Source organism: Cervus canadensis, chromosome 30 (assembly GCF_019320065.1).
Source record: "Cervus canadensis isolate Bull #8, Minnesota chromosome 30, ASM1932006v1, whole genome shotgun sequence".
Classification (NCBI taxonomy): Eukaryota; Metazoa; Chordata; class Mammalia; order Artiodactyla; family Cervidae; genus Cervus; species Cervus canadensis.
Window position 1 is genome coordinate 12,973,243 of NC_057415.1, and position 26,428 is coordinate 12,999,670.

Consider the following 26,428-nt stretch of genomic DNA (forward strand, 5'->3'; position numbering starts at 1 on the left):
ACACCGGTATGTCTTTCATATAATGGTTTCAGCTAAATAAGACTTAACTCATTTAAGAGCTAAGTGTTTTTAAAGAGAAAAGGTGTTTTTATGAATAAGTTCTAAATATTACTGCAGGTATTCCAAAAATAAACTCTCCATGGAGAGAAATTTAATGAAGAATGCTGTTTTTCATGAGAAAAGGTATTTTCCTCAACCTCTGTAAAACTAAACAACATCAGTAACAATTCATGAAAGGACTGAATCTAAAGATCCAGAAATGAGAAGAGCGAAGAGGAAAGGGGGATTTACATGTCACTTGGAAAAGACTTTTTAAGCATTTAAAGTTATTAAGCAATTTACAAAGAAAATAAGGACACAGACAGCTATGCCTTTTAGTTGCATAAGTAACTAAAATTTTTAATCACAGCACTTAAAAAACTCAGGATGAACAATTTGGTCCCTTGGAAAGATCTATTGTAACACATGCAAGATTCTCGCTATCTACTTCACCTTTGGGGTCAGGCCTACCTTACATGTAGAAGCTGAAAAAAGACTGAAATAAAAAGCATGCTGTTAGACTGATACCTTAAAAAAAGGGGGGGTGGGGTTGGGACTTAAAGATAAATATTTTGAGATACCTTCAATGGCAATGCGTTTTTTGGGCCAATCCTTTGATTCACGAGATATCGATTCTTTGACACGGATACTTATCACTAAATCAGCCAAATTAAATTCTAAAGCGTAGAATCGGAGCAATTCCACCCAGAGCTGCCCAACTGGTACTGAAGGCTGCTGTTTTGAATCAAATATTAATGATACCTATTAACAGCAAAGAGAAAATACACAGGTTATTTCAGATGGCAGTACAATCTGAAAAATTAGAGATCTTCAAGCATCAAATTAAATAAATCTGAAAAACCTTAGCAAAGATATGAATCGGCAGTCTATCTTGATAAATCACATTCTAGGTTCTATTTTGATTGTGAGAAAACAGCATTCCTTCAGTGAATTCTGGGGTTAAAGTTATGTGAAAATCTAGTCGGTATCACAGGAATAGGCAGGCAGCACACAAGCAAGCGGCATTTCTAAATCTGACGTCTTAAGGGCAGGTGGAGAGAACCGTGCTGCCCTGCTACTCCTCTCAGCTCTGAGTTCTCCCTGCTCCTGCCGCCGGAGGGCGCCTTTACACCGTTAGACACAGAAGCGACTGCAGCCGTGAGCAAAGAGTAGAAGGAAAAACGCTCCTCTCACGTGCTCTGAGAAGTTACATTAAGTTCATTGGTTCTTCCAGCAGCAACTGATTTTAAAGTCGAATAAATAACCCTTGATATCAGAAATACAAGTTTTCCACTCACAGACTCATGATGTGACATACTGTGATGTAATACAGTGGAAAGTTCAAAGGACTTAGAAAAAAAGAGGGTCCAAATACTGACTTTGTCACTTCACAGGTTTTGACTGCTTCGTGACTTAACTTCTTCATTCTTGGACTGGCAGTATAGCTCAGAAGCGAGAGAACTGGCTTTCGAATGGGACATGCTAAGCTTTCAAATCCAGCTCTTCCATTTACTAGCTGTGTCTGATCCTGGTGAAGGTATATAAGCTGTCTAAGCCTCAGTTTCCTCATCTGAACAATGGGGATCATAGTACCCACCTCATAGGGCTGTTGGGAGGACTGAGTGAGAGAGAGTCTGTTAAGAGCTTAGCACAGTGCCTGGCACACATGTTCAAAAAATGGTCGCTATCATTATCTGCAGAGTAGGGATGATACCACCTATAACACAGGATAGTTATGAGGATTAAATCAGAAACAAGGGAAAGCATCTGGCAGACTGGTTGCTGTCTGTATTTTTTCATTTAGGTATAGTCTTTTTAAATACAAGAAATCCATATATCATTGAAACCATGTCACAACTGTAAGATGCTCTTAAGAGGTAATTTAGTTCAACTCCCATATGCTATAAGAGAAGGAACTGAAAACCAAAGAGCTTATGTGGCTTGCATGGCAGAAGAACAACGTCTCCTGATCCCAGGCCAGTGCTCTTTCACCAGACTATGCAATGGCAACACTGTCCAGACCTCACTTAATTTTAGAAGTGGCAGCATGATTAATCTCTCCAATTAGCATTCAAATGCAAAGATAAAAGTATTTAACTGGTCTTTCAGCAGTAGCCTTTCCTTCTAGGGTATACAAATTTGCTTCCAATTGCACTTTATTATATCAAGCTTCAAAATAAGTGGTGTGGTCACAGATTTATTCAGTAAATCTTAACACAAACATTCTGTGAAATAAGCTAAGAGTCATCAGGTGGATTTACAAACCAAACCTGATTAAAAATGTAGTTGTTTTGGTCCCACGAACAACAGTTGAGGACACAAAGAAAACTCCAGAAATGGAAGGTTCCATTAGATTTCACTTCTTTATCCATATATTCAACATCTCACTGAAATGACTTCACAATATCATAACATGGAACTTAAGAGACCTCTGACATACATAGACTAGCAGTACTTACACTGTTGTTATTTTTTTTAAAAACATAGAGAACACTGTGTTTTTCAAATAAAGTAAGAGTACTAGCTAGCATTTACTGAGTGCTTACCATATGCTCGGCACTGAGTTAAGCATTCTATAAATCAATGACCCTATGAGTAGGTACCAATATCATCTCCATTTACAGGTGAGGAAACTGGGGCACAGAAAGATTAAAGTCACCTGCCCAGACACACAGCTAGAAGTGGGTGAGCTGGGATACAAATTCAAATATTCTGGCTCCATAGTCTGTGCTCTTAGCCACCACTGGAACCCCAAATAGACAAATGACACAAGGGGTGTGTTCTGGTGGCAGCTCAGGTAGGGTGCCAGCACCATTCTCTTCCCCTCAACAAAACCAGGAATATGTGATTCACCAACATCTCCCCAATTTTAGGCCAGAGTAAACACGGACTACAGGAGTGACATGACCTGTTTGTGAAGAGCTGGGATTAGAATCCCAGTCTCAGAGGTATTTTGTGGATATTATTGTCATTTTACCCCAAAGGGATATGGGAAAGCTCATGGAGTCAAGGACTGTTTACCAATTTGGGTTAGAATCCTACTGTTACATTGCTTAGATTTTTGTTTGAAATTCTAATGGCAGCTCATTTCTAGTGCATAAATTCTCCTTCCCAATACTAACGGTATGAATAAGGACAAGTATACTACCATAGGCTTATTCAATGTTATTTTAGCAATATGAGGTTAGTTAACTTTTCTTATATTTAAACCTCATAATACCACTTAAGACCTAAGCTCTTGGAGGATAGATAGGAACTTATTTTTGAATTCTCAGCCTCTTTCACAGCACCTTACACAGAGAAGAAATCATGTAACTGTGGATTCAATGATTTCAATTTTACCTTTTATTCCTTGTCTATTCAAACTGAACACACTAGAAATTAAACAGTTATGAAACAGTTAAAGATAGCTGATGAAAGAAGAGAGGAAGACTAACTCATAAACTCCACAATTAACACTGAATTAAAAATAAATTATAAGACCAGGCATGAGAGAGAACAGACCTGTCCCCTTTTAATGGCCATTTCCTTTGGTGCCTCCTCTTTTGTTGAGTCCACATCCCCTGCAACATTATCAGTGTATTCCCAGACCACAGAGTTGTTCTCAATTTCTTTAAGGTTGAAGTTTCCTAATTTGTTTAGTGAGAATCCTTCAATCTAGGAAAAATTAGACACATGTTATAAGGCAGAAATGATTTTAAAACAATCAGAGCGTATTAATCCTGGAAGAAATGAAAAGTAACAGTTCACTGAAAATATGAAAGGCATCTTTTATCAAAAGATTATCTTTGAGACATCTGTAAATTTAAAGAGAAAAAAATCAAGGTTTTGATTTGCAAAAGAAATGGTGATTTTTGGAAATAGTGAAGTTAAAGTCGCTCAATCGTGTCCAACTCTTTGTGACCCCATGGACTATACAGTCCATGGAATTCTCTAGGCCAGAACACTGGAGTGGGTAGCATTTCCCTTCTCCAGGGGATCTTCCCAACCCAGGTCTCCGGCATTGCAGGTGGACTCTTTACCAGCTGAGCCACAAGGGAAGCACTTTTGGAAATAATTTTTTATAGATAGTCTAACAGATCATGGCCTAGGCCTAAGGCCATGGTTCTGGTGTAAAACCATGTAGGCCCAAATCTCACTCTCTTCGGCACTAGCTGTGAGACCTTCAGTAAGATCCTTGTTTTCTTCAGGTCTCAGGTTCTTGTAAAAAGGGGTAACACTAGCAACTCCTCAATGGGATAGTTATGGAAAAAATAATGGACATAAAGCATTCAGATACAGGGCATGGTATATAGTAAGTGCTCAATAAACATAAAGTGTTTCTTTGGACATGGTTAAGATGCTAAAGAAAAGCATAGGCTCAAAAGGTCTAAGAAATGTGGAACAAACTTGAACAGACTTCTTTACTGTAGGTATAGTGGGATTTTTCACAGCCTTTAAACATGCTAACATACATAATGAATTGTGGGCTAGGGTATGACTGTGGTAGCCTGATTCTCCAATGTATTTTCACATTAAATGGACAACTTCTGTGGTTTACCTGACAGCAATCCTAAACCGTAAGACATCATGTTGCTCCCCTGCTCATCAAAGTTTCCTTCTAACGCAGGATGAAATGTGGTCTTTTCTAGGGCCTAGGTGGGGCTTCCCAGGTGGCTCAGTAGTAAAAAAAAAAAAGAGTTCATCTGAAATGTAGATGTGCGTTCAATTCCTGGGCTGGGAAGGTCCCTGGAGGGAGGAAATGGCAACCCACTCCAGCATTCTTCCCTAGGAAATCCCACAGACTGTAGAGCCTATAACCCTTAGTAATTGTTCTGCAATTCTTAGATATTCTGTTCCATTTCTTATTCATTCTTTTCTTCCTCCTTGCTTTTCAGTTTAAGAAGTTTCTATTGAGTAAAGCTTACTGATTTTTTTCCTTTAGAGTCCTAAGCATATTAAGTCATATTGTTAAAACTCCTGGTGAGATAATTCCAATGCGCGCTCTGTTTCTTCAAACTATGACTTTGCCTTTCAGTATGCCTTATAATTTTTTTGTTGAAAGCTAGGTAAAACCCTGTGGTGTGGGGTTTTTTCCCTCTATCTGCCTGGAGTCAGGCAACGTACTGTTTGTTGTAGCTGTAGATGTCAGCGGGCTATAACTTCTGTTGGTATCCTTGTTTTTGTCTCTTCTACTGTTTTTGGGTTTCCCAAGACACTTCTTAAATGAAATCTTTCTACTGTAACCCCATTATTACACAGGAGGCTGAATGATGTTGCAGTAAGCTGTGGAGAGAAGGGAGACATCCTATGGTCCTATGAGGTCTCAGTCTTTCAGTGAGACTGTGATCCTGGGCTGTAACCTTCGTGTTTCTCAATCCTGTCAATCTGAGGTGAGACAGGGAACAATAGAACATTGGAGTCGGCTATTTTCCCTTGCCCCAGGTCAGTCAGACCCTGAAAAAACTCAAGGTGGTTCAGTTCAGTTTAGTTGCTTAGTTGTGTCCGACTCTTTGTGATCCCATGGACTGCAGCACATCAGGCTTCCCTATCCATCACTAACTCCCAGAGCTTGCTCAAATGCATGTCCATTGAGTCGGTAATGCTATCCAACCATTACATCCTCTGTCATCCCCTTCTCCTCCCACCTTCAATCTTTCCCAGCGTCAGGGTCTTTTCCAATGAGTCAGTTCTTCGTATCAGGTGGCCAAAGTATTGGAGTTTCAGTTTCAGCATCAGTCCTTCCAATGAATATTCAGGAGTGATTTCCTTTAGGATCTCCTTGCAGTTCAAGGAACTCTTAAGTCTTCTCCAACACCACAGTTCAAAGCATTAATTCGGCGGCGCTCAGCTTTCTTTATAGTCCAACTCTCACATCCATACATGACTACTGGAAAAACCACAGCTTTGACTAGATGGATCTTTGTTGGCAAACTAATGTCTCTGCTTTTTAATATGCTGTCTAGGTTGGTCATAGCTTTTCTTCCATGGAGTTAGCATCTTTTAATTTCATGGCTGCGGTCACCATTGGTAGTGATTTTGGAGCCCCTCAAAAATAGTCTCTTACTGTTTCATTTCCCCATCTATTTGCCATGAAGTAACGGGACTGGATGCCATGATCTTAGTTTTCTGAATGTTGAGCTTTAAACCAACTTTTTCACTCTCCTCTTTCACTTTCATCAAGAGGCTCTTTAGTTCTTTGCTTTCTGCCATAAGGGTGGTGTCATCTGCATATTTGAGGTTATTGATATTTCTCCCAGCAATCTTGATGGGAGAAGCACTTTGTGCTTCATCCAGTCCGGCATTTCACATGATATACTCTGCATCTAAGTTAAATAAGCAGGGTGACAATATACATCCTTGATGTACTCCTTTCCCAATTCGGAACCAGTCCGTTGTTCCATATCTGGTTCTAACTGTTGTTTCTTGACCTGCAACAGATTTCTCAGGAGGCAGGTAAGGTGGTCTGGTTTTCCCAATCTCTTTAAGAATTTTCCAGTTTGTTGTGATCCACACAAAGGCTCTGGCATAGTCAATAAAGCAGTATATGTTTTTCTGGAACTCTTGCTGTTTTGATGATCCAACAGATGTTGGCCAATTTGATCTCTGGTTCCTCTGCCTTTTCTAAATCCAGCTCGAACATATGGACGTTCATAGTTCACATACTGTTTAAGCCTGGCTTAGAGAATTTTGAGCATTACTTTGTTAGCGTGTGAGATGAGTCCAATTGTGGGGTTGTTTGAACATTCTTTGGCATTGTCTTTCTTTGGGACTGGTATAAAAACTGACCTTTTCCAGTCCTGTGACCACTGCTGAGTTTTCCAAATTTGCTGGCATATTGAGTTCTGCACTTTAACAAGGAGGTTCAGTTCAGCTGCTCAGTCGTGTCTGACTCTGTGACCCCATGAACCGCAGCACTCCAGGCCTCCCTGTCCATCACCAACTCCCGGGGTTTACCCAAACTCATGTCCATTGAGTTGGTGATGCCATCCAACCATCTCATACTCTGTCATCCCCTTCTCCTCCTGCCCTCAATCTTTCCCAGCATCAGGGTCTTTTCAAATGAGTCAGCTCTTTGCAACAGGTCGCCAAAGTACTGGAGCTTCAGCTTCAGCATCAGTCCTTCCAATGAACACCCAGGACTTATCTCCTTTAGGATGGACTGGCTGGATCTCCTTGCAGTCCAAGGGATTCTCAAGAGTCTTCTCCAACACCACAGTTCAAAAGCATCAATTCTTTGGTGCTCAGCTTTCTTTATAGTCCAACTTGGCTCTGGTAATACTGTTTCCCTTGAGGGCAGGCTTTTACTTTAGACAGCAGAACGTTCTAGGCAATGTCAAATTGACCACTTTTTTCCTGGATAGAGGATTTTTCTTGGATCTTTACCCTGAGGAACCTGGTGGGCATTTCTGGAGATAAAACTCATGAAATGAGCACCCTATGAATGGGCCCCCTGCTGTTTTTCACCTTCATGCTTATCCAAACAAAACTTCAAGAATCACGGTTTTCTTAGCCTGGTAGTGGTTCCAGTGGCAGGATTCTGTTCCTGGGTTTCTGCTCTGACAAGTTACATATCTGCCTGTCTCTCCAATTGGGGGCCAGTGGTTTTCTCCATGACCCCACTTCTGAAGGATCTAATAAGAGTTGTTGATTTTCAGCATGCTCAGCTTTTTTCTTTTTGTGAGGATGGAGCGATGACTTCCAAGATCCTTATATGGTGCACTGAAGTGGTCAACAGTCAGTCAGAGATGTGCTGAGTTGCCAGAATTAAGGGTTACACTTCTCTGTATTTTCCTTCTTTGTTTTTTTCCCCCTTATTATTTGGTGGCCCTAGTTCCTCTGCCCAGAAAGAGGAGTGGCTTTTCTACTAGTAAAGCCACTGAAAAACAGGAACTCACTCTGTGTTGGGTCACTTGCTTAATTTTTGGCTTCTCTCTAAAGTCTGTCTGAGTTTGTTCAGTCTCCGGAGCCTTCAGGTTGTTATTTTATGTGTTTTTTTGAGAATTTACAGCTGTTATTTCCAGAAGGATCACTTGTTTACAAGTTCAAGCTTCCATACCGTAAGTGGAACTTGACTTTCTATTGAAGGGGAAAAGGACTACATCTGTTCTCCTGCCTTGTTCTAGAAGTTACACATGATCTCATTTCAAAATTTCTCAGATGAGTCTTTCCCCAAAGCTCAGAGATTAAACAACTTGCTCAAGGTTACAAGGATTTGAGTGGCAAACCCTGGGTGACTCTCAGGGCTGCCAAACTTTTAACACTTGACACTACTCTTCTTTATACTGTATTATCTGGCATTCTTAAAGTGAAAATAATTGTTTCCTAAAGGTTAAGTTTATATAATCTAAAATAAAAATGATTCAAGAAAATATTTACTAGGAGACTAGTAAAACATTGTTGTAGGGGATAAAAGAGGCTAAGAAGACAGGGTTACATCTATTCATCATTCACAACTCACATATCAGTATTAAAAGAAAATAAAACAAAAATTTTAATTGGGAGTAAAAGGTCAGAAAGACAGTCTCCAACATGAAAGAGATCTAAGTAGGTTGGGAGAGAATGACCAAAAGATTTTTGAAAACACAGATCAGAGCACAGAAATATGATAGTCTAAACTTCTTGACAAAGAATCTAATCTTATTCACCCATGTATTACTTTCAGGGCTTAGTACAATGACTAACATACAGAGTGATTTAAAGATTTTGAAGAAGTTAATGGTTTGGATACTTTCATACACATCATTTTGAAGTTTTCAATAATTTTCTACAGAAACAGTGATATAAAATATCTGGCATGAACAAGGCACTGAACTTCTTTTCTGTCACTTGTTGTATATTTTTGATTAATACTCTAGCGGAAACCAGCACACCGATACCTGACTAGTTTAAAAAGGTGAAAACTAAGATCACTTTGGGTCAGGCAGTAGTCTACCTTATTTGATATATACAGTTCAACCCAGTGTTTGACCACTATATACTTGTTTTTGTCATTAAAATTTTCAATAAATAAAAGGCATAATCAAAACCAAATTCTGTCATCTTAGAGAACTTCTAGTATCACTGCCAAGGAAATAATACACTTGGCTATAGGCAAAGGTATTTATGCTTCTCTTAAGCAAATCCTGAGGAGACTCCATCACCAGAAAAGAAGCACTTTTTTTCCTGCATCTTCACATCAGTGAGAGATGCCCACTTCAGAGATGATGAAGACACAAGAAAAGGCAGATTTTACTAAGACAGCAGTGATATGGCAACACAGCCAACCTCTTCTCAGACATTTTTTGGCCCAGGAGTCCAACTGGTTTGGTTGTATCTTACAGTCCTATCTCTCTTGGATCAAAGTGAAAAGAAAACTTCAAAGACTTTTTCAAAGACTTTCACATCAGACTTAGGTCTGGTGAAAAGGGTTATTTGTCAACTAAGGGTTGACTTTGTTCTCTCACCCTTTTTTTTTTTTCATGAGGAGAACAGACTGGCAAGGATACCCTGAATTTTTTAACTTCAGTACCACAAGCACAAAGAGAACTCCCTTTAGGCAACTGGGTCGCAGCACAGCAGACTGCAATTCCTAAAGCCAGGACAGTGTTTCTGCTTCAGCCTTTTTCATCTCAGGGCCTGCCTGATAAAGGTCCTTGCTTAATTCTCAACACATTTAGTATAAAGAAAAAAATTCCCTAAGATCTTATTTAATATATATATATATATATATATATATATATATATATATATCTCCATAGTTAAGAACTATGGCTCTGGAACATCTCCTCCTTAAATGATGAGAATCCTGCATATGGTAAGAAGACACGTAGTTAAAATACTGGATGTATCACAGGAAGTTTTACTAAGTGACACTTTTTATAAAATAAGGATACACATAAGACTTTTATCAAGGAATTTTACCTAGGGATTAAAAGTGAGGATTTCAAGAGAATGAAAATAACCTCATTTTGACTTTGAGATGGCTCCTTCTTAAATCTTACTATTTAAATAAATCAGCTCAACTTTAATTTATCCAGAAAGAAAGAGTGGTCACCTTACTGAAGTCTTATTCATCTTAAAGATTACAGCAAAATATTATTTAAGAGGTGACTTCTAAGTTCTGCATCTTGTGGTATGAGTAGCAATCTAAGCACTTATATTTTCCTTTGTTTCACAGGGAAAAGGGTAGAAAGAGAACAAAAAGACCAGTAAAAGAAAGTGATAGTGAATTGAATGCTTCCTATGGTCTGTCTGGAGGTGATACATAAATTCAAAGTATCAAATTAAAAAACTGTACCCAAAGAAAGTGTGTAGCAAATGATAATGTAGGTTCACATTCTCTTGTCTTACAAACCTCAAGATCATGTGCTCCATAAATTATGTTTCTTCGATTTAGAAAAGTAACAGTCTCCCTAGCAGAGTATATGGCAGCATCTTGTAGCCAAATACATTAATATTGCAGCAGTGAGAGGTATGAATTTTCATAATAATATGATAAATAAATTCATGTCAGTTCTGGTTAGGTTTTTAGACTTTGAAATTATGCACAAGGGATTGCGGCCCCATAATAAAATCAATATCAGATATATAAGCGAAAAATGTTTTATACCCATGATCCTAGATAAACAGGCAGAAGGGGTTCTTTCCTCTGTTGAAGAAAGAAAACGGCCATCAGAGCAAACACATAAGGTGGCAAACCTCCTTCTTCAGGGCGATCTATACTGCAAAGCTATAAATAAGAGAAAAGAGGATAAGCATTCTTTTGTACCAACTTGTCATTTATGCAATTTGGTCTAAAATCTTTTAATTCATTTCCATTTATCACGTGATTTAGTCTTCAAAATGAAACTCCATAATGACAAAATACCCAACTTCCTTATACTTATGTTGTAAACACATATTGTGGTTTTCAGTGACAGTTTCCACTTCCACTTTTTCATTTTGTTAACTAAACTCACTTGTGAGAGGCTCTAAAAATCTATTCTTTGACATCCATGGTAAATCTATTCACTTGGTTCAAAAACTTGTTAATAAAGTCAAAATAATGATTCAATCCCAAATGTAAGCCAAACCTGGAAAATGCATGCTTTGGTCAGAAACATAATTAGAGGAAAGAAAGCAGGCAAACCAATTAGCACTGGCAGAAAATAACAACTTAGTGATGAAGTAGGAGGCTGCTTTCAAAGCACAGCATATTGTGATTACCAATTCACTCAATTAAGAGTGGGGCATCCTCTGTCTCTGTTGCATCTTCGGACTCAAGCAACAGGAATTGTCACTGCCACGTCCTAATCCATAAAGCTTTTGGCTTTTTTCTATACAGAATCTCAAGTTTATAATTTTGATGAGACCTTACATTTTGGAGAAATGTTAGATGCTCTCATGTTCATCTGAGCATTTCATTAGGATACCATGTTTAAAATACTGTAGAAATGTAAAGCAAGATCAGATAGTGGCTTTCATTTTCTGGGAGTCTTTGGGTATATTACTGGGGCTTCCCAGGTGGCTCAGTGGTAAAGAATCCACCTGCCAATACAGGAGATGCAGGTTCGATCCCTGGGTTGGGAAGATACTTGGGAGGGGGAAACGGCAACCCACCCCAGTATTCTTGTCAAAATTCCATGGACTGAAGAGCCTGGAGGGTTGCAGTCCATGGGGTAGCAAAGAGTCAACATGACTGACTAAGCATGGGTTTATTATTGGATGGTATAAGAGGCTTTATCTCAACTCTCCTGTATCTAAGACTTACTTCAGGAAACCAGTTAAAGTGTAAACTCATAAGCCATAACTCAGATTTGACCTATAAATCTAATTTTTAGTAAGTATCATAAATCAATGATCTTTTGAATAATATGCTATAGTCAAACAGAAACAGTTTTTCTTTCTATATACATTAGAATTTCTAATACTCAGATGCCAACTCTCTTGATGTCTGTAAATACGCATCCAAACATTCAAGATTAAATGAACCATGTAAAAATCAAAGTGTACTGCTTATGCATATTTAGAATGTATTCATTCATTTAAAGAACTCAAACCTACCTTTGCCCAGTACCTAAATGCAATCACCAGAGGAACCAGCTTTGATTCTAGTTTTCCAAGGGCAGTTAAATGATTTGTTGTCAGACAAGCATTTTCATTTCCTGCACTCACTTTACAAAGAAGACCACTGGTTGGGGGTAGAGGGTGACAATGGGAAGGAAAAACAGAAAGATAAAGTGTTATACAGATATCAGGTTTCTTTTACACCACCACCAACTAATTTACACTGATAATAAACACCTTAAAAATGAAAATAAAAAACTCATTAAACTTTTATGGGTCATTTAAATAACTGGCTTAAAAAAAAGATGACGCAGCTATTTTCTGGGTAAACTTTATTTTGTAAGAGCTAAAACTGTCACGTTTTCTTATATTAAAACAGCTTTTTAGGGGAAAATGCAAAGAAGTGTAAAATGTTTCAAATGGGAGTATGAATTCATCTTAGTAGGAGCAAAAGTGTTTTCCCTAGCTGGAGGAATCTGCTTGATGGTGAATCATTACAGCCTGCACACCATCCATCTACAGTGGGAATGGGAGTGTTTCCAGATGGAGAGAGAAAGCTGGGTGAAGTCATACCGACTGTTTTCAGTACTGTTTAAACTGCTGCTAAAAAGAAGGGCAAATAAAGGTGATCAGAGCAAGTAACTATTTGACAGTTTTTGTTTTTTTTTACTGAAATGGATCAAAATGCTTCCTTTCTATATTTTTTCCTTTTAAGTAATTTTCTTCTTTTTAAAATAAAACACCTTTTCCTCTTGGGTTAAACACCAACAGTAGAGGGAGAAAGCTAATAGTAAGCTTATGAAATTAACCACTTAGGAGCTTGTAATTCTAGAAACTGGACATTAAGATGTAGTAAAGTACAAATGCTTTTGGCAAGCTGATACTTAATAAACAGCTTAAAAAAACAGAGACCTCTGCTTTTCTTTGCACACCACCACTGGCACTCGAGCATGGAAATCTGCATCAACATCAATAAAAGAGTCTGGAAAAAGAAAAGAATATGACACAGATTAGTTAATTAAGCCTTTGTTCAAAAGCACAATTAGATAAAGTACCAGTACCAGCTGTGCATCATCTGTTGGGTCTTTCGAAAGACCATTATGAAATAAAGCTCTTAAAAGATGATTATGAAATAAAAATGACTTGAAAAGGAAAAAGTATTACATTCAAGAATCAAGTAATCACATTAATTTAAAACCCTTATTTTTAAAAAAAAGCCCTTATCTTATAAAATTAATGTCTGATTAGAAATGGCTACATTATTGAACTAAAACATTTAAATGTTAGGTCAGTAACAATTATAAATACGGATAGGACAATAAAAAATAAAATTGCTGCAAAAGCTACTAAAACATGTGGGGTCAAAATACATACTGAATGAAGTGAGAAGAAAAGTTTAAACATTTCATTCAGTCAGAACAAAAAGGATGGGAAAGACTAATTCAGGGATGAGACAATTGAACCAGGCCTATGGAAAGCACACAAGCTGTCAAGTCCCAGCTGGACATTATCTGGACATATGATAACATACCTGGGAACAATTATTTGTTGATTCATTAATCTGAATTGAGTCACACTATTATTCATAAAGTATCAATTTGAGCCATGGAATACAGATTTACATCCTTTAGTTTCAACCTCAAGAGTAAATTTTACATATTTTGACTCTTATCAGTCTTAGGCTAGGGCCTGTATAATCTTTACAAATTGTGATGTTATCACAAAGCAAAAAGCTTTACTTACAAAATAGTTATTCTGCATAGTAGAACAACTAACAAGACTCCAATTAACCTGCTAATAATTCATGGGCATTTGCTTTAGTTATTTGTTTGGCTATTACTCATATAAGTAAATCAAAAAACATGACTTCCTATTTTCAAAGCTTGAGAAATAAGATATATTCAAATTATAGACAAAAGAAAAATTTAACAACAAAATGTGGAAAGAATTTGGCCTTACCATTGTTCTTTAAACATTCTTGGACAAGTAAGAGAACATCTGGCTGAGACATCTAGGAAATAAATCAATGAATACATCAAATAATTTATAAGTACTTTGGCTTCACTGAGATAATACACAATCATCTGAAGTTACTCAAATGCCTTTCCAAACCAGAAAGCACCTTACTACCTGAGTAAAGGAACTAATCATTGTGCTATGTGCACACAGTCGGACACAGAGAGATGAGCACTGAAAGATGACGACTGTGGGCAAAAAGAGACTGACTACTCAGTTAACTCCTGATTCACTAATTCATGAGTTAATTAGCCTCTCAGCAAATCTCCGAGTTGTGGCTAGAAGCTGTCAACCTGTTAATACTATACTACTGTTCTGTGAGACTACTTCAACAGATTGCTTACTGGTGTCCACTTCTGTCTTGCCTTTCTTTAATCCCTGCTACACAGGGAACCAAAACCACTCAAAACCATGCATTAGATCCAGTCCTGACCCTCCTTAAAACTCTGTCTGGCTACTTAATGTCCTTAGGTCAAAATGAAATTCCAGCTTCCTGTATTTTGGGATCCAGGCTACATCTCTATCCTGATCTTATGCTCCACTTTCTCTAGGTCCCTTCACAGCCCTAACAATTTTCCCTTTAGCTCCTTGAACAGGCCACCCTCAATGCTTGCAAATGATGTGCCTTCAAGCCAAAACACTCCTTCACTCTCCATCCATTTTCATCTTTTAGAGTTCAGCTTAAATGTTATCCATTCAAAGGGGCTTCAGGACTGCTTGTTTTCTGTCACAGAACCTTGTTTTTCTGAATTGCTCTTATTATAATTAATTATCTATACATAATTACTTATCTCCTTCACTAGGTATGAATTTCATGAAGAAGTAATCATATTTTTTTTGTCCTCTAGAACCTAGTGTAGTGCTTGGCATATCACACCAACTCGAATGAATGACATGAAATCAAAATAACTGCCGTGCTGGTAAAATATTAGAATTTAAGGTTAAAAGAAAAGTAAAATCTTGGTCAACTGACCAGGTAGCTATAGCAATTGGGGATAGCAAGGAATGAGAGAGTATGAAACAGAACATCTGGGGGAGGAGGTCAGAAATCTTTACTTCTATTTTTAAGCAGTAACCCAAGTAAATGGGCATAAACCATTTGCAAACTGGCCTGCAGGAACCACCAGTAAGGAAATGAATAACCTACTAAAGTGCCTTCCAGTTTTAAAGTTCTGACTCATCAACATCTTTCTGAACCATGTTTAAGCCAGAAATCTAGGCTAGGTGCAGTTCTTCAAAAGTGTAATTATTTTTACAAGGTGGGTGTATGTAAGAGGAAACTCAGAAACAAATGGAGCTTGCAGGTCTTAAATGTTTATATGTATGTATATGTGTATATATATATATATACACACACACACCCATTTGAAATCTGAAATCCTTTGCTGCCACTGCAAAGCTGAATTGTCAAGATAATTTAATCTTTTCAAGTTAATAGAGCTAAGTAATGCCATCAGATTCACATGGTTTAAAAACCAGTGTTTTAAAAAAAAAAACACACCAGTGTTTGAAGAAAGCATGAAAGGTATGTAGAACAAGAAGAAATACTCTTTAAAATTGAAGGCACACAGAACATTAAAAAAAATTTTCAGGAAAAAATAATACTTTTAAAAACAAAGTAGTTTTAGGGGAAAAAAAATTACACTTAAACTGTCCTTAAACATCTAAAATATAACCACATATAGCTCACAAATAGAGAAAAAAAAAATAGAACTTCCATACCACTCTGAAAATTCTACCATTTATTTTGTACTTACGATGGCTGGAAATTGAATGTCAATGTTTATATCCGAATTTTTGAAACCAAATCTGCTACAGGATGACCCATATAATCTCAGAGAGCAATCTAAAAAAAATTTTTTTAAATAAATAGAAGTCATTTATAAAGTAAAATTTCTCAATAGTTAATGCAAGACACTGCTATTTCAGAAATGGAACCGTCAATTAAAACTACACACAAAAGAAAAACAGTGTTCAAGTCTGGCACAATGAAAGGACAAGAATGGGTGACTCTTGGCTCTTGCTTTCACTGTATTTTATTTAAAAGGGAAGACTGCATTGAATGTAGTTTACTTTAATAGCCACTCTTTTCATACAAGTTGTAAAATACATTAATACTTCCTTTATTACTTCACATTTTGCAGAGAAAATACTAGCTGAAATGATTTTTAAAATATGGAAGTCAAAAAGAGATGTCTAACTTTGTCATGTTTATAAACTTTGGAGTACACAGAGGAGTTAATGCAAATACTTCATTCAGCTTTTTGAAAGCATACATAGGTGGAATTTACTATAAAGATCATGGTTCAGTAAAACAATAATAAAAATCAGCATTACATTACTTTCAATATGAATACTCGTTATATTATGAACAAAAAGTTTAATTTAACATAATATAATCCTTTCAGGAAAACTTTTAGAAAGTGATTATAATATCACTGATATAACTTAAAATGTTAGGCAAAAAGTGAGTCACTCTTTAGAGGAAGATGGGTGTATGGGTACTACCTATATTTATTTTATGGCATTTTCCCCCCAATGTTTTACTACTGTTGGGCCAAAAAAGGGAACTTTGTATCTTTTTTCTTTCCCAGGTTAAGTCAAGTAATTTCTTTGGGTTTTAACAATTTTTCCAAGACAAAGTACACTCAATTTTACAATGGAAATCTATGACAAAAATCAAAATTACAAATGACATCTCAGGAACTTGTCTACATCAAAGATGAGATACCTCATATAAGGAAATGAACAGATTCTTGTTCTTTATTTTTCTGAACACAAATATATGAATATGAATCATATACTATATGAATATTTCAGTAAAATGAATAGTTTGATGGGTAATACAATGATAAATTCAAGTAGTGATTTGATTTCAACCCTGGCTGTGGATCAGAATCACCTGTGGAGCTTTCTATAAAAAAATAGTTTTTCATGGCTCCATAGACATAACTTGGAAACATCAATTCAACAGTACACAAAATTTATTATAAAATAGTTTTCAAAGCTCATTTTAGATGGTGCAATTCTTTTAAGCTTGGTCAAACAGAACTTTTTCTGAACAGAGATAACTTGAAAATGACTCCAGGACACTTTAACTCAAAATATTCTGTCAATGTACATAGGTAGAAAGGTGTGGTGATCATTTTGTAATGTATAAAAAATATTGTTATCACTATGCTGTACACCTAAAACTGATATACTGTAAGCCAATTATACCTCAACTAAAAAAGGAACTGAACTTAGAGATGGAAAATAAATAGAAAGGTAAACAAAACATATACACAAAAGTCCCATGGTGCTCTAATTAATATGGGACATGTAGACAAACACAATGAAACTCACAATGAAGACAGATGTAAAAGTCTTTGCTACCCTAGGGTAAGCCAGGAAAAACAAAAACATAAAGAGCTTCAGTACAAAAACATAAACGAAAAATTGAGAGCTTCAGAACATGGCAAATTGATTTCTATTAGGCAAAAATTAACTAATGGTAAGAAAAATGAATGGGGTATTTTAGGTAGCTAAAAAGAAAAACAAATCTAGAAAATACCTGGTAACTTGTGTTGGAACACACTTTCCATGATACGTTTAATTTCTAGTCTCTGTTCCAAGTTCTCATTGTGTAAGCCAAACTCCTGTACCACTCTGTCAATGGCAATACCAATTGCATTTATCTGGGAGGGTGTAGGCGGGGGTAACGTGGTGAGCAACTCTTCCTCTTGCTTCTCCTTTTAAGATCAATGTTGAGATTAAAAATGACTCACACCATTTTTACCTTCTACCAGTCACTGAGACAACACCCTGTACAGTACTCTCGAATATTTTTCTCAGCCCTCCTTCTCCCTTTAGCTGTGTTAGTCTTCATCTTATCAAACATGCACACACTTCTTTATGCACATAAAATGATAATAGAGGGAAGGGAGGAATAAGGAAAAAGTGTAAGGAAAGAACATTAGAAACAGCAATGGCAAATTATTTGTTATTACTGGCATAAGGACACATATCTAGGTCCTAGCATTGGCTACATCTGTCCTGATACTGTCCTAAGGAAATTCACAAGACTACCCAGCAAAACCTATCTGACCAGTATAAAGTATTCTGGTTAACATAAATTCAGCAATATAAATAACCAAATTATTAGTATCACAGTCTTAAGCAAAGTCATAAAGATGACAAGTAATAACAGACAAACATATGTGTTTAGGTTACATTATACTTACCTTAATGTTTTTCTTGTGCCTCTTCTCTTTGATATGTTTATGAGCAAATGCAATGGATTCAATTAAAACATCACAAAGTTTGCAGGTGTACTTTGCTGAAGGGTAGTTTCTTGGTCGCTACAATTTGAAGAGATTTACAGACATGTATATATTTGCATATAAATACGTTATTTATAGAGACATGTAGAGAGCAAGATGTACAGAGACAAAATACAGGTAAACAAAAGCTGGCCAAAAGATGATTTCCTATACACTTATTAAATTGTTAATAAATTACTGTCACTATCATTACGCTAATGATTGTTTTTTACAAGAAATTCTGAAAAAAAAAAAGGAAACTTTATTAAATCAAACTGAATATCACTTTTGCCCTATAGTGCTTAAATACCAAAGTAGGATATATAATTCATTAAAGCACATGTTCCAATTACTAACATAGTTTAAACCAAAACAAGGATTTTAACTAACAAATAAAGCAGTTACCCTTTTCAGCCTGTCGATACAGTCTCTTTTCAGCCGCTCCTCAGCCTGCTGTAAGCCCAGCAGCTCCTTCGTTGAAAGCACAGACTCATCGATCACAGGGCCTTCCAAGTCTCCATCCTGTTCATTTTCGTCATTTCTAGTTCTCCGTGGCTTCCGAGGTCTGGACCTCGGCTTCTTGTTTTCTTAAGTTAGGGGGAAAATATTATTGGCAATACAGAATAACACCACTCCCAAGTCCAAAGCAGAGCTTACATATTTATTCATGAAATCACGTGATAGCTGAATGACACCTGAACGCAGAGCAAAAGGGAAGGTACACCTCTCCCATGGATAAAATGCTTAACTGCTCACTAAGCACCTCAACATGTGGATACACTAATCCACAGAAGCCATCTTTTTGGAAAACAAAAAGACTTCTACTTCAACCATATAATCTGATTCTATCATTTCTTCCTGGTATACTGCTGAGCTTTTTCAAGCAATAGTAAAAATTATGACTTGAAAGCAAGTACATCAGTAATTCTATATTTAATAATTTCTAATATACCTGTAAGGATACTTGGTATTCTAAAGAAAACTGTCCACATTTGCTTTCATTTTTTGTAAGTATACAACCCCAATGGAGTAAAGATGGACAGTATATCTCCAAAGAACTCAGAAATCAACTTCATTCTTTATCTGGAGTGAAAATCCATTACTAAATTGTAAATCGGGCAATCATAGAATTGGGCCCTCCCCCACATTAAACTCAAGAAATTGAAGCCAAAATTTTATTTACTGAAGACAACTATTAACCATTTTATCTTTACTTTCATTTTAGCTTCTTTGATGAGCCTGCACAGAGAACATTTCAAATGAAAAAACAAAAACAAATTAGCAATGGAAATAAAAGCTTTCTGCAAGTACAGACTAATTCATCTGCTTATAAATTCTGCTGTTAGTTCTACAGTCCTTATAACTGATAAATGAATCTGTTCCTTTTTTAAGACTCAGGACTTTTCAACTTCAGTAAAACTGAAGACGTTTGTGCAATTCATCTACAAAAAAAAAACAAAAACTGTTCTAAATAGCTTTGGTAATTTCCATCAAGTTCTGAAAATGAAGTTGCTAGTACCATATAAAAGTAAAATGAAATTCATTTCCTCAATTAAAATTGTGATTAAGTGGACTGAATAGTTTTTAAATGGCTTACCAAAAATTATTCTCTGAAAATATAAACAAACTGAAATGCTCTGCATGAAGCAGCTGCCATGACAGGTTTTCAGTGGAACTCATTACTTGTACAGCAGGTACAATGAATCAGTTGATTGAAAAGAAATTATGTCAGGAAAGGGAGGTATGGGATCCTTAATTTAAAAAAAAAAAAAACAGCTCTGAAGGAAAAGCAGCACGCAATGTACTCAAATACCCTGAGATGAATATAATTAAATTCTGCAAACAGCTTCAATACTACGATAAAGCAGCAATTAAAAGAATAAAGAAGTATTAGGACAAACAGTTTTTTTTTTAATAGGAATCAAAATGGACCAAACAAAATAGTAAAAGACAAATAGTTAAAATCAGTCTATTGCTTTTTAACACTTCCTCTATTCCCAACTAAATTAGCACAATCTTTTAAAACTTCACTGTTGGTTCACCAAAACAAAAATTGATATGGAACCAAATTCCTTTTTTCACTTCTCTCTCTCGATCACAAAGGCTTCTCGATATATTTGCTATATAATTTTTCCAGAAAGAGTGACTTTAATTTCTCCCCAAAAGTACAGTTAACTTTACAAAGAGAAGTGGAGGGCTGCAGAGATTTTGCCTGCTGATGACAACTGCAGCTACCAATATTGACTATTTTTTCATGCAACAGATGCAACATAGGTACCCTAGGTGGCTTCAGATTAATCCCTAAAGTGATCCTATCATGGATGCTAATATTATCCCCAGGATACAGATGCAGAAAATGCTGGTCCAAGAAAGTAAGTACCTTGTCCAGGCACACATGACTAAAGCAAATAAAGGGATTTGAAGCAGAGATTAGAGCATGGATGGATTTCTGAAATTCATCTAACAATACAAGAAAAATCCTTTCTTGTAGGAAAGCTATTCACATCTAAAATAGATTAGAACTCCCTTTTACTTTGTAAAATAAACAAACAAATAAATTAACCAGAACTGACAAGGTATACAAAATCCTAAACTGAATTTCATAGGCCTGCATGGTAAAAACAGTCAAATAAAATCTCATTGGAGGGAATCGAGGAAGGCAAAGCTGGGTATCGCTAAAAAAAATTTCCATAATTACTTAGAGGAAGACTACCTGGCTCCTCCCAGGCTCTAGGTAGTAATATGAATTCTCTACATACAGTATTCCAAGTTTCTCATATTTTATTTGAATATGGTCCATTATTCCACTTACAAAAGATACATGTATTTGAATGGATGTTTCCAGCTAAGATCATTAATGGCACTGTCCCAACTATATTAAATTGGCAATCTAGGATATTTGAGGAATGAAGTAGGTAGGGGCAGTAAAGTGAACTAAAAAATACAAAGTTAGTATCAAAAAACAAAGCAATGCTATGATAATTTTCATTATATCTTTTCATATCATTTAATAAGAACCTTTGTTATTAAGGTATAAGTTTAAGAAAATTTCAGTTCCTTTAATGAGAGCCTTTTAAGGATACTCTGAGTATAATGCAAAGCTTATACTATAAACTGAACTTCTTGCTACAGTAAGTAATATTATGCCAAAGCTTAACATTTTCTTTGTGAAGATTTTTAAAGGATAAAAACTGAACAGTCCTTCATTTCCAAACTGAAAGCAAACGCCTGTAATTTCATATAGAGAAAACATCAGCGTTTTGGATTGACTTCAACAAAAAGATAGTGAAACTGCAGGTCCCATTCAATATCACTTAAGGTTTCCTTTTAAGACTAGACAGGAATACAGAAAAACAGCTTTCAGTCTCTTGTAATATCTATCTGGTGGCAAACTTTTGAGCTGTAAACCTTTCCTTTTATAATGCTGCTCAAAATCAACCTTTTCTGAAAGACCAACAATTGATAACTAAATTAAAATGTCCATGTCCCACTTGGACACAGTAATAAAGAACTACTTAAATATACACAAACTTCGAAAGCCCAGAAATTATGAATACGTGTTCATTTCTCTCTGTCAGATTCCAGGTCAGTGAGGCCGAGTTCATGGCCAGAGCAGCACAGTACATGACTTCAGTCCCACTTCCTCATCTACCACTTTGCGTAAACAAGTAGGAACAAATTTAACCTCTCCGGAGACACAGCTACCTGCTCTGTAAAACTGTGATTCTACCTTTGATATATCATGACAGCGCTGCAATTCCTTCAAGTTCTTTTCAGCTTAAAGATTTACAAGGCTGTTTGATCTTCTGTTTCTCTGCTACATGGACAAAATCTATTTGTTTTTTAGAAGAAGGGATAAATAACAACTTTGGGGCAATTATCAAGCATAGGGTGCTTAGAATTGGGTTTTGGTTTTACTGAAACTAAAAGGCAAAGCTTTTAACTGAATTTCCGACTTTTTAACCAATGCTTTTCAACCTGTTTGCTAGGTTCACTTTTGAGAAAAAAAAAATCTTGCACTCTCCTCCTCTAGACATTGATACTTCACACAAAATATGTGTATCCCTCTGTACCAGGAGATACATGCAATCTATACTATGCTTTTATATCAAATACGTTTTTTTTTAAGCTTTACATTCTGTCATTTATATTATGGAGACATACATAATTTCAAGTACAAAATTACAATATATAATTTAGAAAATACATACATACCACTCAGAAATTATGACATATCCCTAGGGGGATAAGATCACCCTCTTCTGTAAAAAGCACCAATGGGAAACATACTTTTACTAAGGTAAAAGGAGCCTTGTGGCAAAGTAAACTTTTAAAGGAATCAATATATGCAGTGTGTTGAAGCTTCCCAAATAACAGGATTATCCTTAAAATAATCACATTAAATAAGCCAAAACTATGGAAAATTGGAACTGCATTGCTGAAAATAATAAAGCTCCTCTGAATGAAAAATAAGACATTGCTGACTTCAGGGTTGTAACTTGACAACTTGGAAACATTACCAGGGCTTCCCGCTTCCATTTCTGACATGGTGTCCAGGTTTGTCAGCTCTTTATGAAATAGTCGTCTTACAGTTCTGCAGCTTCTTCCATCTTGCCACCTATATCCATCGTCACTTTCCTGAAAAGAGTCTCTTCTTGGTCGGTTTATAACAGGGATTCTAGGTCCAGGTTTGTATTCTCTCCAACTGTCTGAATTACTGGCAAGTTCATCAGAGAGCCATCTCTTACTCTGATCTTTGTGGTTGTCATTGAGCCAAGCGGGTTGACTGTAAATTGGGTTCTTAAATGCATATGGATTGCTAGAAACAGCATACGGTCCTTTTCTGGGGGTATTCCCATAGTTTCCTGGTGTTACTTTTTTTTTGGGAAGGCCTTTTTCCATTTTACTGCTATGGCCTTTAGCATAATCATCCATTATTAAATAATCTTGTTGGGGGTGACCCCTTCTGAAATCCTCATCATCTGTAGTCCCTCGATCTTTAGGACGCCTCACAAAATAAGGTTTTGTGGCATCTCCCATGGTCTTCGACTTCAGTTTTCTTCCTCTTCACCTGAAAGAAGGTGTTTTGGAGAAACATCAAACTATCAATATAACAAGGCATCATATCAAATTCACAAAATATCACACACTTACTGTACAGATGCATAAAAGCCTGCAAGAAACCCTTTTCCTAATTTCCATCACACTCCAATAATCAGTGCATTATGTTAGAACTGGGAGGCTTAGTTTTATAATATCTTCATAGAAATTAGTACTATTTAATATGAAGATGAAAACTAAATCTTTCTTAAAAACTATAATATTAAAAAATGTCACTCATACCAAGCTGGTTGGCATTTACCTATATAAATAAAGCTCTTTTCTTCAGAACCTTGGCCCCTCCCCCAAAAAACCAAATATCTCACCCCGAGCCTATACTTCAGAGAACTCCCCAGTCTTTTAAAAAACAAGCTGGCAATTACTTTTAAATGTTAATAGAGAGTAACCGAAACTTTGTGGAGGCAGTACATCTCTCGACTGCACTTTTCAGTCCCTTCTCGGTACCCTGGGGCCTCGGCTCCACTCGCCACTATACAGAACGACAGGCTCCGATCGCTTGGGCTACAGAGAGGCTGGGCTTCCGACCAAGGCTCCGCTCGGGTAAGAGGGGCTGGCTTTACGACCAAGGGACAACTCCCGGTATCCACCCCAGTCCTCATTTCCCCACCCCAAACAACTTCGGTTTTGTCATGAAACAGCAATTCTCCCTCCTCGATCCCCAGGTGACCGCCCCACCCCCGATCTGCCTCAGTCTCCATCCTCTGAGTGGGAGACCGAGAAACAGGAGGCGTCTCCGCACTCCTGGCCACGAAACCACCGCGGGGACCAGGAAGCAGGAAGTGACCTGCCTCCTCGATGGGGTTCCGGGGTCTCCCCCGGCCGGACAGGGGCCTGGGGGCGAGTGCCTCCACCCCGATCCCTTTTTCTCCAGTCCCCTAGGGGTTTGATACAAAGTGAAGGTGCGGACTCAAGCCAGAGAGCTCAGTCCTCGCCGGCCTGGGGGATCCCTGGTCCTCGCAACTGAGGCGAGGAGGCCGGCAGAGGATGGAGTCAACGTACCTCTCGGGCCAGGCCCGCCCTCAACTCTGGAGACCGGAGAACCCACAGGAGAGCCACCCCGGACGCGAGTCTGAAAGGGACACAGCGGGAAAGGCGCCCAGGAACACTCACCACCTCCGCCGCGGCCCCCCGCCTCTTCCTGTCCCGGCCGGGCTCCCTCTCCGTGTTTTCCTTCAGCCCCACTTCCGGCGCTCAGCGCTGTCTCATTGTGCGCGATTGGGAGCCGGCGCTGCCCCCGCCCGAGCGCTCCGTCGCGCACGCCGGAAACGCCCGCCTCACCCGGAGCCCCGCCCCTCCCGCTTCCGCCGTCGCAGTGGCTGTTGCGCCCGCGCGTTTTACAGGGTGTCGGGGGTACGGTCGGGTTCGGGGCTTCGGCTATTAGCTCTTGTTCGCTTGGAGGTGTACTTACCTCGCTTTCTCTTTCTCCTGGATCTCGAAAGCACCGGGAAGGCGTGCGGAGGAAGCCTCTGGTTCTCCACGGGGAGACGCGGAGCTCGCGGTCTGGGCGCAGCAATACGCCTGGGTCGGCTCGGAGGCTCGGCTTTATCCCTGGATGCTTGGGGTTGCCTGTGGGCAAGTTCAGCCTGGGTCTGAGGCTTCGTAACGCTTGCTGTTTTTCTGATAATTCGAATGATCGTTTCTGTGAGATCTTAGTTACCGACTCTCTAGAAACACTAACGTTTAAGCGTCTCCTGTTCACCCAGGTCTCCGTGAGGCTCAGGGAGATGCTTCCTCCCCACCCTCCCCCCACACCCCGCCCGCCCCGCCTCCGCCTCTTAGATTGTTTTAGTTTCTCTTAAAAACAAAATCTTGTTTTGAAAAAAATGTATAATCGCACAGAATGACCAAGGAGGGCATTCATACGCGAATTTTTGAACGGAGAATTTTTTAATGCAATTAGCGAACAACCTGTATTCCTTTTTTTCCTCTGTCTCTTCTGTTGAGTTTACCTTCCCTGCTATCTGCTGCGTTATAAATACTTTGAAAGCCCCGAGCAACTAATTAGGGAGTGTCTAGAAAATGCGACAGTTTTGATTTATCGCTTTTTAAGGGCGTTTCAATTTAAACCCATGAGATTCTGTTGGGATTATGGTCTTAATCCCCAAACGTTCTTAGTAGCTGTTGCCAGGCACTGTTCTGAGTGCTTTACAAATAATTACTCATTTAATCCTCATGACAGCTCCACTGGGAAAATATCATTATCCCCATTTTAAAGGTGGGGAAGGGGTACTCTTCTGCCCCCTTCTGATGCCTATGTCAGAAGCTTTCTCTATCTCCTTTACACTTTAATAAAACTTTATTACACAAAAGCTCTGAGCGATCTAGCCTCGTCTCTGGCCCAGGATTGAATTCATCTCCTCCGGAGGCCAAGAATCCCACGTCTCATCGTTCAGCAACAACCTTTCATCTTGGGGGCTCATCCGGGATCCTTCAGGACAAGATGGGCCTGACAATCTATGTGAGCCTACTTCTGCTGACTCCAGAAATCCTGAGTCTGCCGTTTGATCCTCAAGACAATGCCTTCCTGTCCTGGGCTCACTCCTATGCTGCATTCCACAATCGGTCTAACTGCTGGGTCTGCGGAGCACTCCCCTCTTCATCAGTGGAAGTCGTCCCATGGTGGACATCTCCACTTCAAGGAAAGGACTTTCTCCAAGTCTGCAGATACCTTCAACAATCGCATGTGATGCCTCTTCTTAAACTGATGACATCTAACAACCTTAAGATGGACTGATGTAACTATGGACATAATGTGACTTTTCATTTTGATTTTAACTTGGTTTAATGACTATTTTGCCTTACATCTGTAACTGTATAATGGGGTTTTCTAACCGTCTAAAAGCTTTTAATTTACAAATAGTTGTCCGAGCTCCTATGAGTGCCACAGCCTCCTCTAACTATTACTTGGAGCCCCTGGATCAGACATCCTCACTATGAGGATTAGG

The 26,428-nt window shown here is 38.0% G+C and overlaps 1 protein-coding gene across 7 annotated transcripts in view; it reads right to left on the reverse strand.

Annotated features, from left to right (window-relative positions):
* TUT7 (terminal uridylyl transferase 7) overlaps positions 1–24,717 on the reverse strand; it is a 58,172-nt gene extending 33,455 nt beyond the window's left edge. For 4 of the 7 annotated variants that reach the window (XM_043452915.1, XM_043452916.1, XM_043452912.1 and 1 more), the window contains exons 1-12: positions 24,594–24,717; positions 22,883–23,433; positions 18,768–18,949; positions 18,285–18,401; positions 17,615–17,792; positions 15,819–15,907; positions 14,005–14,056; positions 12,958–13,027; positions 12,043–12,169; positions 10,610–10,729; positions 3,544–3,696; positions 621–801 (exon numbers count right to left, since the gene is read on the reverse strand). In XM_043452915.1, the coding sequence (XP_043308850.1) occupies positions 621–801; positions 3,544–3,696; positions 10,610–10,729; positions 12,043–12,169; positions 12,958–13,027; positions 14,005–14,056; positions 15,819–15,907; positions 17,615–17,792; positions 18,285–18,401; positions 18,768–18,949; positions 22,883–23,402 (1,789 nt within the window). In that variant the 5' untranslated portion in view covers positions 23,403–23,433; positions 24,594–24,717. Of the gene's footprint in view, positions 1–620; positions 802–3,543; positions 3,697–10,609; positions 10,730–12,042; positions 12,170–12,957; positions 13,028–14,004; positions 14,057–15,818; positions 15,908–17,614; positions 17,793–18,284; positions 18,402–18,767; positions 18,950–22,882; positions 23,434–23,845; positions 23,969–24,482 lie in introns of those variants that run through there. The other 3 variants (XM_043452910.1, XM_043452914.1, XM_043452911.1) reach the window with 3 other exon arrangements.
* Positions 24,718–26,428: the final 1,711 nt, after the last annotated feature.